Consider the following 18,484-nt stretch of genomic DNA (forward strand, 5'->3'; position numbering starts at 1 on the left):
GGGACATCATGCTTGGGAGGGTGGAGGGACATTGCAGGAGGGGAAGGCCCTCTATGAGGTGGATTGATTCAGTGACTGGGATAATTGGGATAGGAGTGTCAGAGACAGTGCGATTGGCACAGGACAGAGCAGAGTTTAGGGCTGCTGTACATAGGGTCGCTGTGAGTCGCAAGCTACTCGACGGCACATAACAACAACAAAGAAGATTTATAAGAACTTCACTGAAGGGCCATTTGTATATATGAATTGAATTTATTCAGTTACTGATTACTGTCTTAATTTTGAAACTATTAATTTATTTTATCTTTATCATAGAATATAATTCAAGACAGGTTTGAGTTTTTTAAAAAATTTTTTTCATTTCATTTAATTTCATTATTTTCAGATCTGACTGGTACAGGAGGAGATTGTCCCTCCTTCTCCAGCAGAGCATCTGGAGGATTTGAACCATGTACCTCTGGGATTGCAGTGCATCTTCTTGCCATCAGGCCACCAGAGCTCCCTCAAGATAGGTTTTTAAAATATGTTTTAAGAGCTATTTGATCTTACATACTTTGTAAGATTTATACTCTTAAGAAGTTATCCATTTTTGTTTAAAATTTCAAATTTATTGGCAAGAAGTTGTTAATAGAAATTTTCTTTTGCTTTTGAAAATTTATTTTCTATTTATAACCATGCTGTTTCTCTTGACCTTTTTTTGTGTTCTGGCTTACTGGAAGTTTCTATTCCCCTCACCCCGATCTGTTACTTAGCTTTGCAAAGAGCCAGCATTTTTACATTTGCTATAAGCCTTTCTCTGTTCTTATTTGCTGACATTGCCTTCTTTGTATATTCTTTGGATTTATGAATTTGTTTCTTTTATTATTATTTCTTAGGCAAGACACCTATCTAATTAAGAGTTTTAAAGTATATTTCTTCTAACTATTATGTTTAAGGATGAAAAAAGTACAGATTGCACTGAATATTCTGAGTTGTTATATGTGATATTTTCATTGTGTTGTTGTTATTACTGTTGAGCCAACTATGACACCTGTTGTAGAGTACAGTGCTGTGAGCGTTAGGATGCTATCCAGGAAGTACTCTAGGAAGTTCTGTTAACACAATCAATATTCAAGTATCTTTTTTTGAATGTCCTCTACCTTCCCCACCATATCTCTCAACAAGAACTGGCTCTTCAGAAAATATGCCCAGTATGAGATGAAGTTTCACCACCCTTGCTTCTAAGGAGCATTCTGGTTGCATTTTTTTTCCAGATAGATTTATTTGCTTTTTAGGCAGTCTATTCAATAGTGTTATCCAACAGCATATTTAACTGTTTAGTTTGTAGTATTTTTCATTTAGTTGTTTAATTCCTAGTTGTTTTGTTCCCTTACACATGATTGGTCTTATAAATATCTTTTTTCCATTTCCAAACATAATGAAGATTTTTGGCTATTTTTTTCTCTTTTATTTATTGATTGTTGCACATTTTCTCCACATCTTCTCTCCCCCTGCTGCCCACCCTGCAATGCACCTCTTAAGTTCCAGATTTTTCTCAAACATCCGATGCATAATCATATATTCCTTTCAGTTTTTCTCCTCATCTGTTCTAATGCAATGTTTATTAACTATCTTCTCTTTCCTCAGTCCCTCTCCAACCATATCTGTCCCATTTTATAACAATGGTGTATTTGTAGTTGTGTGTATTTATCTTCTTATGTCTGAAATATTTCACTTAGCATAATATCCTCAAGGCTCCCCCCATGTTGGGTAATGTTTTATTATTTCATTGTTTTTCAATGCTGTAGCATTCCATTGTGTCACTGTATCATAGTTGTTCTATCCATTCAGTTACTGATGAGTACTTTGGTTGCTTCCATATCTTTGCTATTGTGAACAATCCAGCAATAAACAGGGTGTGGATACATCTGTTTTGACTTGTGGCTCTGGTTTCTTTAGAATATATTTCCAGTAGTAGAATTGCTGGGTCAAATTATATTTCCGTTTCCAATTTTCTGAGTAAGTTCTAGACTGCCTTCCATAGTGGTTTAACATTTCAAATACCCACCAGGAGTGAATAAGAGTTCCAGTCTCTCCACAATCTCACCAGCATTTGTTGTTTGCTGCCCTGTTGAACTTTGCTATTGTTGCTGGGGTGATTTTGGTTATTTTTAAAACATGCTTTGATACCCATTCTTTGAGTTTTACTGAAACTTTTTTGTGACCTAAATAGTGGCTGTTATATACCGTTGAATTGACTATGATTGGTCTTTTCTGGCAACATGCCCAAAGTATGTGATATGGAGTTTCAAAATCCTTGCCTAAGGGTCAACCTCTCTCCAGAACAGAGCTGTTTGTTCTCTTGGTAGTTCATGCTATGTTCAGTACTCTAGCATCACACTCAGAGGCATTGATTCTTCTGTAATCCATATTCAATGTCCAGCTCTCAGATGCATAGCATGTCTGTTTTTAATGTTTCATGTGTGCTTGAGAAGAAAATGTATTATCTAAACATTGGAAATAGTTTCATTCTTATGGTGTAATTCAAACTATTTTTAAACTTCAATTATGGGTATAATTATCAATCATTAACTATTATGTTAAAATTTCTTATATCAGTTACAGGTTTGTCAATTTATTTTTGCTTAATATACCTTAAAGTTGTATTGTTGGTTGTCACATGATTAATAAGCCAGGACTCAAGCCTAGTTTTATCTAATTTCAAAGGATATATTTAGTCTTTATTGATATTCATTTCATAGATATTGCTTAACCACATCTTCTAAACAAACTTTAGCCTACTTTGATAATGTTTTATGTATTTACACATTGTCTCCTATGTGCCTGTGGAGAAGACTAAATTATCATATTTTCCGCTCTTTGCCCACAAATTTAATCTTTTGGCTGCTAACTAGAAAGGTCAACAGTTGGGATTCTAGTGGCAAAGCAGGAACATGATATGACAGTCTGCTTCCATAGAGATTTACAGCCTTGGTAACCCAATGGAGCAACTCTGTTTTGTCTTCTAGGATCTCTATTACTTGGAATGTATTTGACCTCAGTGGGTTTGGTTTTGATGTTTGCAGAAAACCCATAGAAGAGCTGAATGATAATTGAAGGTATGAACAGGGCTGAGCATCCTAACAAGGTCCTCTAGGAGTGTGAGAACTAAGCAGAGAGGGTATTCTTTATGAAGTATCATAAGCCACACTGAATCCAGTATGTTATAAAAGAGTAAATAAGACACAAGATGGAACTTGGGGTACAACAGAGAATCAACGAAATTTTTAAAAAATGTATATCTCTATCATGGAATAGAGAGGACATTTCAAGAAAAATACCACCTCCTCCCTTAAGAAAAGAATTTCTGTGCAGTCTGTGTTCTTAATAAGAAAAAGTAAAAGAACACAAGAAATTTACTTGGAGGTTCCTGTCTTCTCATGGATAGAAATCCTCCAGTCAGTTTAAGAGTTCCCACTCAGAAAGCCAGGAAATTTTTCTTGGGAACCAGCGCCATCATTCAGAATATGTTCCTATTATATTCAAGCGGCTGAGTTTATTCTGATTAGGTTGTTCAAACACTCTTACATACTCTGGCCTACTGGGTGAGAGGAGAGCTCTAATGGCCTAGTCGTAAGAAGCTGTGTTGCAATCTCAAAGGCACACATTTTGAATCTAGCAATTACTCTTGTGGGAGAAGGATAGGCAATCTCCTCCCATATGATTTCTGCCTCCAAAAACCTACTGGAGGGACGGTCAGCTGTGGCTTGTTTCCTCCTCTATGACACATGACAACAACAGCTGGTGGGAAGTTGTGCTGCCAATCCAAAGGCAAGTGGTTCTAACCCACCAGCTGCTCCATGGGAGAAAGATGGGCAGTCTCATCCCATGTGATTTACAACCCCTGAAAATCCACCTGAGGGCCAACTATGAGTCGTTTCTGATTCATTGGTAAAGAGAGATACAAATGTAGAGTTCTAATGGAGTAATCCTCCCAAAGGTGGTTGTTCACTGTGGTTCAGATCCACCAGTAGTTCCATGATAGAAAGAAATGCAATCAATGTTCTATACGATTTTCAGCCTCTGCAAATCTGCTGGAGGCTTAGCAATGAGTCTTTTTCTAACTCCACAGTGAGGGGTGGGGAGAGGGAGTCAGAAAGAAAGAAAGGGAGAGAGGAGGAGGAAAGAAAAAGAGAGGGACAAGGAGAGGGAGAAGGAGAGAAGACTGTGTGTGTGTGTGTGTGTGTGTATGTGTGTGTGTGTGTGAGAGAGAGTGAGCAAGCCAGCGAGTGTGCAAGCGCCCACTGCCTAATGTAAAGGGCAGCTAACCAAACAGTTGGTTGTTAGAAAGAAATTTTTTTCACTGTAGGTTTTATAATCCAAGAAGAGTATTTTTGCAGCATTTATTAAAGCAATAGCTTAAGCCAAAAAGCTAGTCCTTTTATTTCCCCTTAACATGCAACATATCTATACTATTGCAAGAAATTATAAGACATTCACCTTTCGCAGATACATTTCTGTTCATTTTGTATAAAGTTACTCCATAGACTGCCTCACAAATAAAGAACTCAGAACTACAAATAAGAGGCATGTCATACTCTTTCTACATCCTGCCTTCTCTCGTTGTGGGGACAAGATGGGCACAGCCTCCTGGGTTAAGAACCAACGGTAATGAAGGAGAGAGTTAAAGCTGCACAGAAGGCAATGATGGAATACCAACTGGCATGTTTAAACACACAGAGGTAGTCCAGGATGTGCTAGATGGTCCATGCCAAGAAACTTGAAAGACAGCTACTGGCCAAATGACTGGAAGAGATCTGTATTCCTTTTCTTTTCTTTTTTTTTTAAAAAAAAGAATGATTAAAAAGAAAAGAGGTGATCCAACAAAATATGGACAATATTGAACAATATGCTCTCTGAGAGAGGTTATTTTTGCTACTCTCCATTCACTCAGTCTTTCAACTTTCAATGTTCCAGGATTTCTGTAGGCTAGAAATATAATAAGGAACAAAGAGTGGATGGAAGGCAGGCAGGGCCTGAAGATTCTCTTAGATATACCCTCTTGCTGGCAGGGGAAAAAAAGTTATAAAATGGTGAACAAACAAAAAGTCATGGTCTCTGATCTTATGGAAGGTATTAAATGAGGGAGATAGACAATAAGATAATTAAATTTTTGTGATAGTAATAAGAAAGGTAGGTTTGTATTGTAGGGTGCCAAATCTCTCTAAGGAGATGACACTTAAAATGAAGTCATGCTAGAGAGCCAAGTTTCTAAACATGGGGGAGGAGCAAGCATAGTAGACAGATCAGCTATGCAAAAACCTTATCTGTCACAAACTTGAAAGGTCCAAAGAATTTCAAGTGAATAATTGTCTTTGTATACTGAGAAGGGAAAGTGGCATATGATACTGTAAAACTGAAACCTTATAGTAAGGAGAATTTTGTATAGTTCTAACAGTATCTACTCCTACTCTTTCATCCATTCCACAAATATTTAGTGAGCATATAATATGTGCGGGACATTCTACTAGGTGGTAGTGATTCTGAGGTGAAGAAGACAAATAGTGTAGAGGAATGTTTCTAGTAAACAACTAATTGTATCGGAAAGAGATAAAAATAATAACAGTAAGTGAATTCATAGGCTTTCCTATGTTATTATATGAGTCCTGGTGGTAACATGTGTTATGTGCTGGACCGCTAATGGAAGAGATGAGAATTTAAATCCATCAAATGTGAGAAAAAAAGAAGCAGTCTCTTTCTATAAAAATTTAGAATTAGAATCTAATTGTTGTTGTGTGTGCTGTGGAGTCAAAACTGACCCATAGCTGACCTTCAAGTGGTTTTTCAGAGGCTGTAAATCGGACAGGAGGATGTTGCCCATCCTTCTTCCACAGGAAAGGTGGGGAATTCAAACTGCATGCCTTTAGGGTTTCAGCACAGCGTCTTATCACAAGGCCACCAGAGTTCAGAATGTAATTAAGGTTTGAGTCCTTGGTGTCTTATTTATATTTGCTTGCATATCATAGGTTGTTAAAGAATCTTTTCTCCCGTCTTGATACTGATTTCCTCTTATAGTCGTCCTTCTCAGATTATTTGCTTAGCACACATTTTAAATAGGCAAAGTGAAAGGCTACAACCTTGACACACACTTTTCCTGATTTTAAGTTGTATGTATGACCTTGCTCTGTTCAAACTCCTCCTTGGTCTATGTACAAGTTTTGCATGAGCACAATTAAATGTTCTCGAATTCCCCTTTTTTACAAGTTTTGCAATCAGGCTTGCATAAAATGAAGACTACTTGAAGTTATTACCAGTGATATATAACCTTTAGTATGGATTACACCTCAATATAAAGCAAAAGTCCTCACAAATGGACCACCAAATACCATCATGATAAACAGAAGAGTCATTAAAGATTTCATTTTACTTAGATCTGCAGTTAACATCCATGGAGGCAGTAGTCAGGCGATCAAATGGCATCTTTCACTGAGTAAATGTACTGTAAAGAACTGCCTTAATGTGTTTAAGAGAAAAGATGTCACTTTGAAAATAAAATTACGCAATGATTAAGGAATACCGAGAAAGAACGGATGCCCTTGAATTACAGTGTTGGTGAAAAACATTACATATAAAACAGACCAACAAAAGAACAAAAGCTGTCTTGGAAGAAATGCAGCCAGAATGCTTTTTAGAAGCAAGGAATATGAGAGTTCTTTTACATACTATGCATATGTTATCAGGAAGGGCCAGTCCCTGGAGAAAGATAGCATAATTAATAGAATGTAAGTAAAAAAGAAGACTTTCAACAGGATGAATTGACACAGTGACAAGAATAATGGGCTAAGTGCAGCAGAGATTGTGAGGATGGCACAGGATTGGTGAGAAGTTTGTTCTTTTGTACCTAGGGTCACTATGCATTGGAATCAACTTGATGACACTTAACAATATGGTGTTATAAAGAAATCTATTACCTTTTACCCTTATTCTATACTTCTTGTTGCTATGTGCTTTCAAGTCACCTTCAACCTATAGCAATCCCATCTATGTACAATAGCTCTGAACCCTGTCCTATCCTGGACTGATCTCATTGTCTCAGACACACCTGCCCCTACCACCCCAATCACTGTGTCAATCCATCTCATTCAGGGTCTTCTCCTGTATTGTCCCTCCATCATTTCAATCATGATGTCCTTCTCCAAGGACTGACTGGCCCCCTCCTGGCAAAATGCCCAAAGTGAGACAAAGCCTCAGAATCCTAGCCTCCAGAGAGCAACTTGGTTTCACACTCTCCAAGACAGAGCTGTTTGTTCTCTTGGCAGTCCATGGTATGCATGTTCGATACTCTTCTCCAGCACCACACTCAAAGGCATCACTACTTCTCTAATTCTTATTCACTGTCCGACTTTCTGATGCATAGCAAGTAATTGCGAAGACCATGGCCTGGATCAGGAACACCTTACTCTCTAGACTGACATCTTTGCACTTTGGCACTCTGGAAAGGTCCCTGACAGCTGACTTTCCTAATCTAATTAGTCTTTTGATTTCCTGACTGCTGGTTCCAAGAGTGTTGATTGTAGATCTTAAAAAGCTGAAATTGTTAACAGTTTCAATCTCTTCTCCATCTGTCATGGTGCTATCAATGGCCTAATGGTGAGAATCTGTTTTCTTGACGTTGAGCTTCAATACAGATTGAAGATTGCAGTCTTTGACTCTCTACAGCAGATGTCTCAGGACTTCCTCAGTTTCAACAAGCAAGATTGAGTCATCTGGACAATTCAGGTTGTTGTGAGTCTTCCTCTACATTTCTCCTCATAGAGCCCAGCCTCTCAGATAATCTATTCCACATATAGACTGAAAAGTTATTCAGATAGGACATATCCTTGGTGTGCAACACCCTTTCCTATTTTGAACCATGCAATGTTTCCTTCTTGCTCTGTCCTGACAACTGCCTCCTAGTCCAAGTGTAGGTTTTGCATAAGCACAATCAAGTGTTATGGGATTCCCATTCTTCTCAGAGTTAGCCACAGTTTGTTGTGATCCACACAGTCAAATGCCCTTGCATAGTCAATGAAACTCAGATAGACATTCCTCTGGTATTCTCTGCTTTCAGCCAAGATTCATCTAACATTAGATATACCTAGTACCATGGCCTCTGTTAAACCCAGCCTGCATTATCTGTCAGATCTCTTTTGATGTGCTGTTCCAGTCATTTCTGAAGAATTTTCAGTAGGATCTTACTTGCATGTGATATTAATGATGTTCTTTGATAATTTTTGCATCTGTTGGGTCACCTTTCTTTGGAATGGGAATAAAGGAGCAGATGAAAGACATTTCCCAATTATAGAAGCAACCAATAGATTGTAGTTGCTCCCCGCCCTTGGCATGTGTGTCTTGACCCATCCTTTTCTGGTAGTTGTCCTCCAGGTTTCTTGGTGAGCGCATGCAGGGTAGTGTCTGTTGAAATATGTTAATTGGTATGCTGTAAATTCCTGGGGTCTTGTTTTTTGCCAATTCCTTCAGATCAGCTTGAACTTCTTTATCACCACAGGTTCTTGCTGATATGTTGTTTCATGAAATTTTTCTATGCCAGTCAATTCCTTTTGGCAGTTTTTACAAAAAGTATTTGCAATAAACAAATCCTTGATTGTGACTCTGTATACTCCTTCCATCTTCTTTTAATGCTTCCTGGATCATTTAATATTCTGCTCAAAGCATACTTAAGTATTGCAACTCAAGGCTTGAATATATTCATTTTTTTCAGCTTAAGAAATGCCTAGCAAGTTTGACTCTTGAATTTCTGGCTGCAGCTCTTTGCACACACCACTATAATACTTCATCTTCATGTGCTGCTTTTTGAAATCTTCTGTTCAGCTCCTTAACTTCTTGATTTCTTTCCTTTGCTTTTGCTCCTCGGTATTCTAGTGCAATATTCAGAGTCTCATCTGACGTCCATCTTCATCTTTTCCTCCTGTCTTTGTAATGACTTTTTGCATTCTTCATAGATGATATTCTTTATATCCTCCCACGGTTCATCCAGTCTTTGCTCATTAGTGTTCAAGGCCTGAAATCTGTTCCTGAGTTGGTTTTGAAGTTCAGGTGGGATCAACTCAAGGTCAGTTTGGTTCCTGTGGATTTAACTTTCTTTAGCTTCTGCTGGAACTTGCATCTGGTCTGTTCCCCAATCAGGAGCGGGCCTAGTTTTCACAGCTGACATTAAGCTTCTCCAGTGATTCTTTCCACAGATATGACTGATCTGATACCTATGCATACCATCAGGTAAATTCCATGTGTATAATCTACTTTTATGTTTCTTATAAAAAGACTAAATGACTAAATCATTGATAGTACAGAATTCTATCATTCTATCTCCAGCCTCATTTCTGTCCCCAAGTCCAATGCTGTCAGACTACTGATCCTTCTTCCCTGTTCCCAAGTTTTGCATTCCAGTCACCCATTATTATTATTATAAAGCATCTTGATTTCCTGTTTGACCTATTTCTGACTGCGAAAATTGATAGAAATCGTCTATTTCCTTTTTTGGCTGTAGATGTTGGTGCACATATTTGAATGATGGTGGTATTCACTGGACTTCCTTGTATGTGTACAGATATTATCCTATCACTCACATTATATTTCAAGATGGATTTAGAAATGACTTTAACTACGAAAGCAACCTCATTTTCCCTCACCATTTCAACCCCAGCATAGTAGGTCGTGAGTGTCAAAATGTTCCATGCTAATCCAACTCCTTTATCCAATATCTAGAATGTCAATATTTATGTGTTCTATTTAACAATGTTAAATTTTTCTACATCCATGCTTCTCACATTCCACATTCCAATCACTAGTATCTGCTTACAACTATTCTTCCTTTGTTTCCAAATTTGAGGACTCAGCCTCAGTTGCCATATCTGCTAGTCGACTCTAAGTGTGCTCTCTTGTACACAGGATTTTCAAAGGGCTGTTATTTCAGAAGTGGATGGCCAATCCTTTTTCCTAGTCTGTCTTAATTTGAATACTCAGCCTTTAGAACAGTATCTGACAGACAAGCATTTTACAGAAAGTAGATGAGACTTTTCCCAATTATAAAAGCAACCAGTAGATTCAGTGTTGCTCTCTGCCCTTGGCACGTGTCTTGACTCATCCCTTTCCCCGCTCCAGCAGCATCCCCTTCCACTCTCGCCCCCTCCTCCTCCTCCCCGCCCCCCTCCCCCCGTTCAACACCTCTCTCTCACTGTTTCAAGGCCCTGATATGATGGCTTAGATCAAGCCTTTCGTGGTTCTGTGATGCCTAATACCTTGTACAGCTGCTGGTCTCATGTGCTGCGGCCAGTCTCTCTGGAGTTTAGTAGGAGTATCTAGGTCCAAATTCCAGGTTCTAGTATTAGGGAAGGGTTTCTATCCCAGACTGTTTTGAGGAAAAGTCCTTTGCCTTGAGCTTCTGCTCCAGGACTGACTGCTTGTGACTTAGTGCCTCTTCTCTTCCATGTGCAGCACGCTGTCACAGTAGGATAATTTCCCAGGAGAGGGTGATGTCTAGATCTGGTACATAGTGTTTTCTTGGTGAAAAGATTGAAGTTGTCCCTGATTTCATCTTAACTTGAATTCTCAAACATCCTTGTTACCAGCAGTCAGGAAATTAGATGTATTTGGAGATGTACTGGGAAAGTCTGCAGTCAAGAGACCTCTTCCAATTATTACAGAGCAATGGTGTGAGATTGAGGACTAAGGTATGCCTGATTCAGGCCATGGTCTCTTCAATCACTTGATGTACGTATGAAAGATGGAAAATGATTAAGAATGTCAGAAGAACTGATGCCTTTGAACTGTGGTGTTGAAGAGTACTCAATATCCAGCGGACTGCTAAAAGAATGTTTTGGAGAATGTGCAGAGTGCTCTTTAAAGACAAAGATGATAAAGCATCTCACATACTTCGAGCATGTTGCTAAGAGATGCTACTTCTTGGAGAAGGACATATGCTTGGAAAAGTGGAGAGTAGGCAGAGTGGAGGAAGACCCTCAAGCACGTGGATTGATAGTGCTGAAATGGGCTTGAGTGTGTCAGTGTGAGGATGGCACAGGACAAGATTCAGATATGTTCACAGGGTTACTATTGGTCATCCTCGACTTGATGGTCCCTAACAAGCAATGAACGTGTGACCTGTGAGATCCTGAATGTGGTGAGAAAACCTTGTTTTTCTGGGTCTTGAAAGTTTTTTTTTTTGCCTTGACAGGGTGCCATCTTACCACTTTTCTATTTAGTGGAAATTATTTTTTCCTTCTCAGAGGATTCTGCGTATGGCTTTCAAGTTTTACTGACTAGAAGGGTGCAGTTATAGATTGAATTGTGTGCCCCGTCAACTGGTGCCTTAATTTCAGAATCTTCTAGCTTCCTAAAAACTATGAGAGGACTTTTGTTTGTTAAAGTCAACCATTTTTTGGTATTACTGTTAGCAGCAGATAACTAAGGCACAAAATCAGCCTGTTTATAACAAATTGCCAAAAATCAGAAAATTTATTATTATTTATGCAAAACTGAGGAACCTGTATTTTATTCTAGTCCAAGATCCTTACATCCCTTAAAAGGAAGTTTTTCCTTCATAATAGGGTATCAAAAATGTACCTTGCAGAATTAGATTCCCTGTCTATTGAAAAGACTAGTGACATATGAATATTAATATACTTACAAGTATTGCCTGCGAAGTGACTGAAAATGTCAAGTTCTGGGAATAAAATGATTCTGACATTTGCAGTCCCCAGGACATGCCAGAGAGGGCAGGTCTGTGAATAGCGTCAAGCCAATGGAAAAGGGAGTGGGGTACGAAAACAAGGTGTTTTTAATGTAAACTTCTATGGCCCTACACTCTAGTCTTACTTGTAGGCTTTTCTCAGAGTTCTTAAGCACTGAAGCCTCTTTAAAAAGTGTAAAAAAACTGTTAGTTTTCCAGAGAATTTTTTTTAATTTTAGCCACTCAGCCCCCATGTGAAGAAAAACATATTTTATATAGAAGTAACTGAAAATATTAAGTGTAATTGGATATAGAATAATTAAAGGTGAGAGCCCAAACTCTTGTCACATTGGGGTGATTTTGTCTATGTTTTGAGAGCACTGAGCACTTCCACAATGCCGTCACAGGACTCATCTTCATTCTTGTCGTCAAAGGTAATGGTTAGGCATGGATTGCTCAATTCCACAGCCTTCAACAGTTTCTGGGATGCCTCATCAAATTCCTCTTTCTTCAATCTGAGAAAACAAGGAAAGAGTTCTTCTGAATTGTCTTTCACCACAGCCCTCTACTTTATCTGTGGATAATTTAATGAAGAACAAAAGTTTGGTGTGCTTTTTTTTTAAACCCAAACTTTTGTGTTAAAGTAGAGAAGAAATATTAACGTGACTGAGGAACAGAGAGGGATAGAGAAGGGAACAATGAGGGATAGAGTAAAAAACCCCCTTGAGAGAAATCAGAATATAAGGTTTTAGCCTATATTGATTAAGATGATCTATCCTTTCAACAGGTATAGATAGACCTTATAATGTCATGTATTTTACACATAAAAAAATTACAACAGATTAGGTAACAAGCCCAAGTTCATACATCAAAAGAGTGGTAAAGCCAGAATGAAAACCATTTTCAAATTCAAATTCTCAGTGGCCTACCTGTGAGAAGCTGCACTGCCAACCCAAAGGTACACGGTTTGAATCCACCAGCTGCTCTGTGATAGAAAGATAAGCAATCTCCTCTCATGTAATTAACTGCTCCTGAAAACCTACTAGAGGGTCTGTACCATCAAGTCAAAACCAACACTTAGCTGACCCTCCAGATGATTGTCAGAGACAGTAAATCATGGGAAGAGACTCCCTCTCTTTTTCCCCCCAAGGATCCAAACTGTGTGACTTTGTGTTGACAGTGCAGCTCCCTACCAGTAAGCTACCAGAACTCTTAAAGTTCAGGCTTCTATGGGAGGAAAACAATCAAAGGCCTAGAAAATGCCCAAAGAGCACAAGCTGCTAAAAGATGAGATCAGGCTCACCTCAAGGCTTGCAGTAAGTGGGTGGTTCTAAAATATAGAAATTATAGAAAATTCTCCCCCTCAGAAACCAATGAAAATTTACCCTAGAATTTGTAATTTGCATTCAGGAGACTTCAAAACTTCACACAACTTTTTAATTCCTTCATAACCAAAGGCATTCCGTTTCAAATTTATTTTTATCAGTCTTTGGTTGATGCTAAGGCTAGAGGAGAGATCTTGACAGCACAGAGAGGTCAAACCACAGTATTCTAGCCTGCAGGGAAGAGAGAATATAAGATGAAAATGTTTTTTTATCGTATGGCAAAAAACCAGACAAATCTGTGCATATGGAATGGAGAGTAACTCCAGAAGATTAAAAATAGGGCCAGATTCAAGGAACAGAAGCACTTATAATAGTTTTTATTATAAGACATTCATAGGTTAAAAAATCCCTTCCTAACTAATGAATTATGCAAGAGAGTTGAATGCTATGAAGTCAATGAATTAAACTAGATGTGTATATAGCAGTTAATGGAAGGTTTTAGAAACTTTGAGCATTTAAAAAGATGTATGATGAGATTTTTAGCTCCATACCACCATGCCATTTATGCAAATAAAATACTTGCAAAAACATTACATATTTTACAAGAATATTCACATTCTATGGTATATTTCAAACCCACTTGATCAGTTGTCTGTAGATGAGAATGGGAATGATTAAGAGAAATAAATTTGCCAATGAACAAACCTATCAGTGTTAATGGCCTTTGCACATAATGCAATGAAATGAGGAGTATGTTAAATTCAACCTTCTCCACTGGAAGTTTCCTTCCTCCTGCCCAAGCCAACTGCTTATCATTTTGACCTTAATTTACCTGAGTTCTGGACTTAGCCACTGAACAACTGTCTGTGTAGGTTTAATGATACAAAATCTTTAAATTTGGACACTTAATATGGTAGACAAATAATCCTGCTAATTATGACAAGCCATAAAAAGACAACACAAGATAAACCTTAGGGAAAAATAATAAAAGAAAAAGTATAATTAAGAGCTTACCAGGAAATAATAATGTTGATTTATAGTTACTAATAACAGTCTCAAATTATAACAGAACTATATAAAGTGAAACACAAATGTAAAACCATGAGTATTATACTATGTACTTTTTACCATTAAGGAACAAGCCAATGAAAAAGTAAACAAAAATATAGATGAATCTACATAACTAATAGTCTTAATAGATTTATACAGAATTCTGCAAAAAACTGCTTCAAATTTTTTTAAATACATGTAGACACTACCCATAGTCTAGGCTGAAGAAAATGAACAGAAAATTTCAAAGGAAATAATGAACAACTTTATTTTCAGTCCAAAATGATGGAAATAAAATGTCAAGAGAGAATACCCTCTATTATAAAAATTACAAAGTAAACATTGACACAACCCAGAACTAAAAGTTATAAAATTATATTGAGAAATAAAAATACCATATCAAAACAAAATCTGCAAGTTGAAAGTAATGCAATGATTAAGAGAAATTACAGCTAGCAATACTTATACTGGAAAACATACATGAACCACCATAAGACTCTAAAAAAGAATGGCAAAATAAATCTAACCCCCCCCAAAAAAGGTAAAAAAAATTAAGTTAAATACAAAAAGTTGTTCTTAGATATTGTTGAATTGACTTCTATTTATGGTGACCTATATAACAGAAGAAAACCCTGCCCAATTTCTGTGCCATCCCAGTTTCAGCTGTGCTTAAAGTAACTGTTTTTGTCACTCCACCTTGTTAAGGATCTTCCTCTATTTCCAAGCATGATGATGACTTTTCCCAGGGATTAAGGCCTCCTGATAACATGTCCACAGTATGTGAGACAAAGCCTCACCTCATTGCCTCTAATATTATGTACCACTGACACAGAACTGACCCGTAGCTTACCTTCTAGTGGGTTTTCAGAGGCTGTATAATTGCACCTGAGGAGATTGCCCACCTTTTTCCCGCAGGCCAAGTGGAGAATTTGAACCATGTGCTTTTGAGTTGACAGCAAAGCTCCTTACCACCAGGCCACCGGAGATTCATTACTTCTAAAGAGCATCCTTAATGAACTTCTTCCAAGACAGAACTGTTTATTTTTTTGGCTGTCCATGATATCATCACTATTTTCCCCCAGCACCACAATTCAAAGGCATCAATTCTTCTTGAGTCTTCCTTATTGATATCTGACATAAATATGCATACAAAGCAATAGAAAAATACCCTGACACGAATCAGGTGCATTTTTGTTTTTAAAACATCTTTGTTCTTTACCATTGTAAAAGAGCACTTGGTAGATTTTTCCAATGCAATACATGTTAGATTTCTTGACTGCTGCCATGGGTGCCGATTGTGAATCTAGGTAAAATTAAATCCTTGATAATTTTAATCTCTTCTTTTATCATGATGCTGATTATTACCATCTACCGTAAAAGAAAATATTGTCTTGCCACGCTGCCCTTGGAAATCTTCTGTTCAGCTCCTTAGTATCTTGATTTCTTCCCTTTTCTTTGGCTTCTCGGCATTTTAGTGCAATATTCAGAGTCTCTTCTGATATCCATTTCAGTGTTTTTTTCCTCCTCTGTCTTTGTAATGACCTTTTACATTCTTCATAGATTATATTCTTTATATCCTCCCACAGCTCGTCCGGTATTCGCTCACTAGTGTTCAAGACCTCAAACCTGTTCCTGAAATGATTTTGAGATTCAGATGGGATTGAATCAAGCTCAAATTTTGGTTCTCGTGGATTTAATTTTTCTTGGCTTCAGCTTGAACTTGCATATGAGTAGTTGGCGGTCTGTTCCACAATCAGCACCTGGCCTATTTTTCACAACTAATTGAGTTTCTCCAGCGTTTCTTTCCACAGATGTATCTGATTCCTATGCATACCATCAGGTGAAATCCATGTGTATAGCTTGAGTTTATGTTTCTTACAAAACGTATTTGTAATGAGTAAGTTGATTGTGCAAAATTCTATCATTGTATCTCCAGCTTAATTTCTGTCACTAAGTCCATGTTTTCCATATTCTAATCCTTCTCTGGATTAATTGCATTGGGAAAGTCTGCTGTCAGAGACCTCGCCAAAGTACTGAAGAGCAACGATGTCAGTCTGGAGACTAAGGTGCACCTGTTCCAAACCATAGTCTTTGCAATTACTTGCTATGCACTGGAAAGCTAGGCAATGACTAGGGATGATAGAATTTATGCCTTTTAGCTGTGGTGCTGGATAAGAGTATAGAATATACCACGGACTGCTAGAAGAACAAACAGGTTCTTCCTAGAGGGGATGAGACCAGGCTGCTCCTTGGAGGCAAGGATTCTGAAGCTTTGGCTGATGTACTTTGGACATGTTGCAAGGCAGGACCAGTCCTTAGAGAGGAACATCATGCTTGGAGGGTGGAGGGACAGCTCAAGAGAGGAAGATCCTCGAGATGGATTAATTCAGTGACTCTGCTAATGGGGGTTGGTGTGTCAGAGACATTAAGATTGGCACAGGATAGAGCAGGGTTTTAGGTTGTTGTACATAGGGTCTCTAGGAATCGCAGGTGACTTGATGGCACACAACAACCCCATAAGTTATGACCTGTGAGTTCTTTGTTGTTATTGCAATAGATTATTGAATGCAGAAGAGAAGTAGAGAAGGCTGTGGAACGGACCACGGGTATCAGAACTAATAAAGGCTGGAGTGTTCTAACATTCAACTCATAGGAATCAGCTTTCATCTGATCCAGAATCTGGATCGTACCAATTTTTATATAGGTTTATTAATTATATCACTTTTTCACATTTACAAAGATAATGAAAAGAAAAATATGGCAAGGAAGAAATAATTATTCTCAAATACTGTGTTTACATGGAAAAATCCAAAATAATCCACAAATAAGAATCAAGAAGATAATCTAAAACATGTAACCCAAGTGATCCATAGCTGACTCGAGCAGGTTTTCGGAAGCATTAATCACATGGGAGGAGACTGACCATCCTTTGTAGGGGAGCTGGTGGATATGAGCCATGTGCCTTTGTGATTGTAATGCAGTTTCTTACCACTAGGCCACCAGAGCTCCTCCAAGAGAGCATTATGCTGAGTGAAATAACTCAGTCACATAAGGACAAATACTGCATTAGACAATTCTTTTGAAAACAGGAGGCAACTGAGAAAGATATGTATAATTGTTCAAAAGGGAAAGGATAGAGAATGGGGGGAAAACACACTGGGATAGCAGAGGTTGATGAGTGCAGGACACTGAAGGAATGTAAAAGGTTGAAAAGATGGGGTGATAATAAACACAGATCAGTTTCCCTTAATGAATGATATAAAATATAATGTTTGTATAAACATTAAAATTCATAAAACATGAATGATTGTATAAAACACAATGTACATGAAGCACAATGCATATTACATAAATACAAAGTAAATGTATGAAGCATGATGTCTATGAATGATTGTATGCAAACCAATGAAAATTTTTAAGAAAATAATCCAGCAAGACTTAGATATAAAATCAGCATACAAGAATTCTTTCTTTGTAACTGTCTCCTCACTCATCAATATTAGTTTCCAAAGACCATGCTATAATGGAAAATTTGTGTCACAGAAAATTGAGGATGATTACATCATTACAGAACTGCCAAAAAACTGAGAATCATGGCTCAGGCAAATTGACACAAAACCTTAGTATCAAAGCCATTGTTCTCACATTACTACTCAGCATTTGTTATTCCCAAATATATGTAATTAATGTACAAAATAGCTACACATATTGTTTAGTACACTCAAAAGTGTGTGATATGATATAATTAAATAGGTAATAAATGAGGAAAATGTTTATAATGAATAAATAGATATGTAAAAAGTATATTTAAATATTACTGTAAATATTTTTAAATACTCTGAAATAAATTTGGTAAGGAAAGCTAAAACTAAAAATCATTAGAGGGTATTTAAGGAGCCCTGTTGGTACAGTTCCTAATGTGTTGATCTGCTAACAGAAAGATAGAGGATTCAATTCCAAAAGCCTCTAAATCGGGGGAGGGGGGAGGTAAAAATGGACAGTCTCCTACTATAAGATTTTACAGTATTGGGAATCCAATCGAAGAGCACCATGAGTTGGAATTGAAGGCAATGGATTAGCTTTTGGAAAGGCCCTTTAGTAATTTCACTAAGTTTTACTAAAGCTTGACATTGAAGAAGACTTAAATAAATATGAAGATATTTTGGTACAATGACAGACTCAATGCAATTCCAATCGAAAGAGTGAGTATGTTAGAGTATGTGTGTGTCTTGATAAATGCTGTTTAACAGTTTATTTGAAAACAAAAAGGAGAGAAAGGGCCAAAATTCTCTTGAAACAAAATTAGCAGATTTCGTCCCAACTTGTTGGTCAGACTAATCAGAGTGGCTAAATGCTGTGCATATTTTTGTTAAAATTCACCAGAAAAATGGAGGGAGATAGA

The 18,484-nt window shown here is 37.5% G+C and overlaps 1 protein-coding gene across 1 annotated transcript in view; it reads right to left on the reverse strand.

Moving 5' to 3' along the window:
- The window catches only part of NLRP14 (NLR family, pyrin domain containing 14), a 43,019-nt gene that overhangs the window by 3,786 nt on the left and 20,749 nt on the right, over positions 1-18,484 (reverse strand). The window contains exons 8-10 of the mRNA XM_006885617.1: positions 13,093-13,263; positions 12,096-12,222; positions 9,669-9,740 (exon numbers count right to left, since the gene is read on the reverse strand). Of these exons, the coding sequence (XP_006885679.1) occupies positions 9,669-9,740; positions 12,096-12,222; positions 13,093-13,263 (370 nt within the window). The remainder of the gene's footprint in view (positions 1-9,668; positions 9,741-12,095; positions 12,223-13,092; positions 13,264-18,484) is intronic.

This window comes from Elephantulus edwardii, unplaced genomic scaffold, assembly GCF_000299155.1.
Source record: "Elephantulus edwardii isolate Elephantulus edwardi_28Jun2011 unplaced genomic scaffold, EleEdw1.0 scaffold00044, whole genome shotgun sequence".
Classification (NCBI taxonomy): domain Eukaryota; kingdom Metazoa; phylum Chordata; class Mammalia; order Macroscelidea; family Macroscelididae; genus Elephantulus; species Elephantulus edwardii.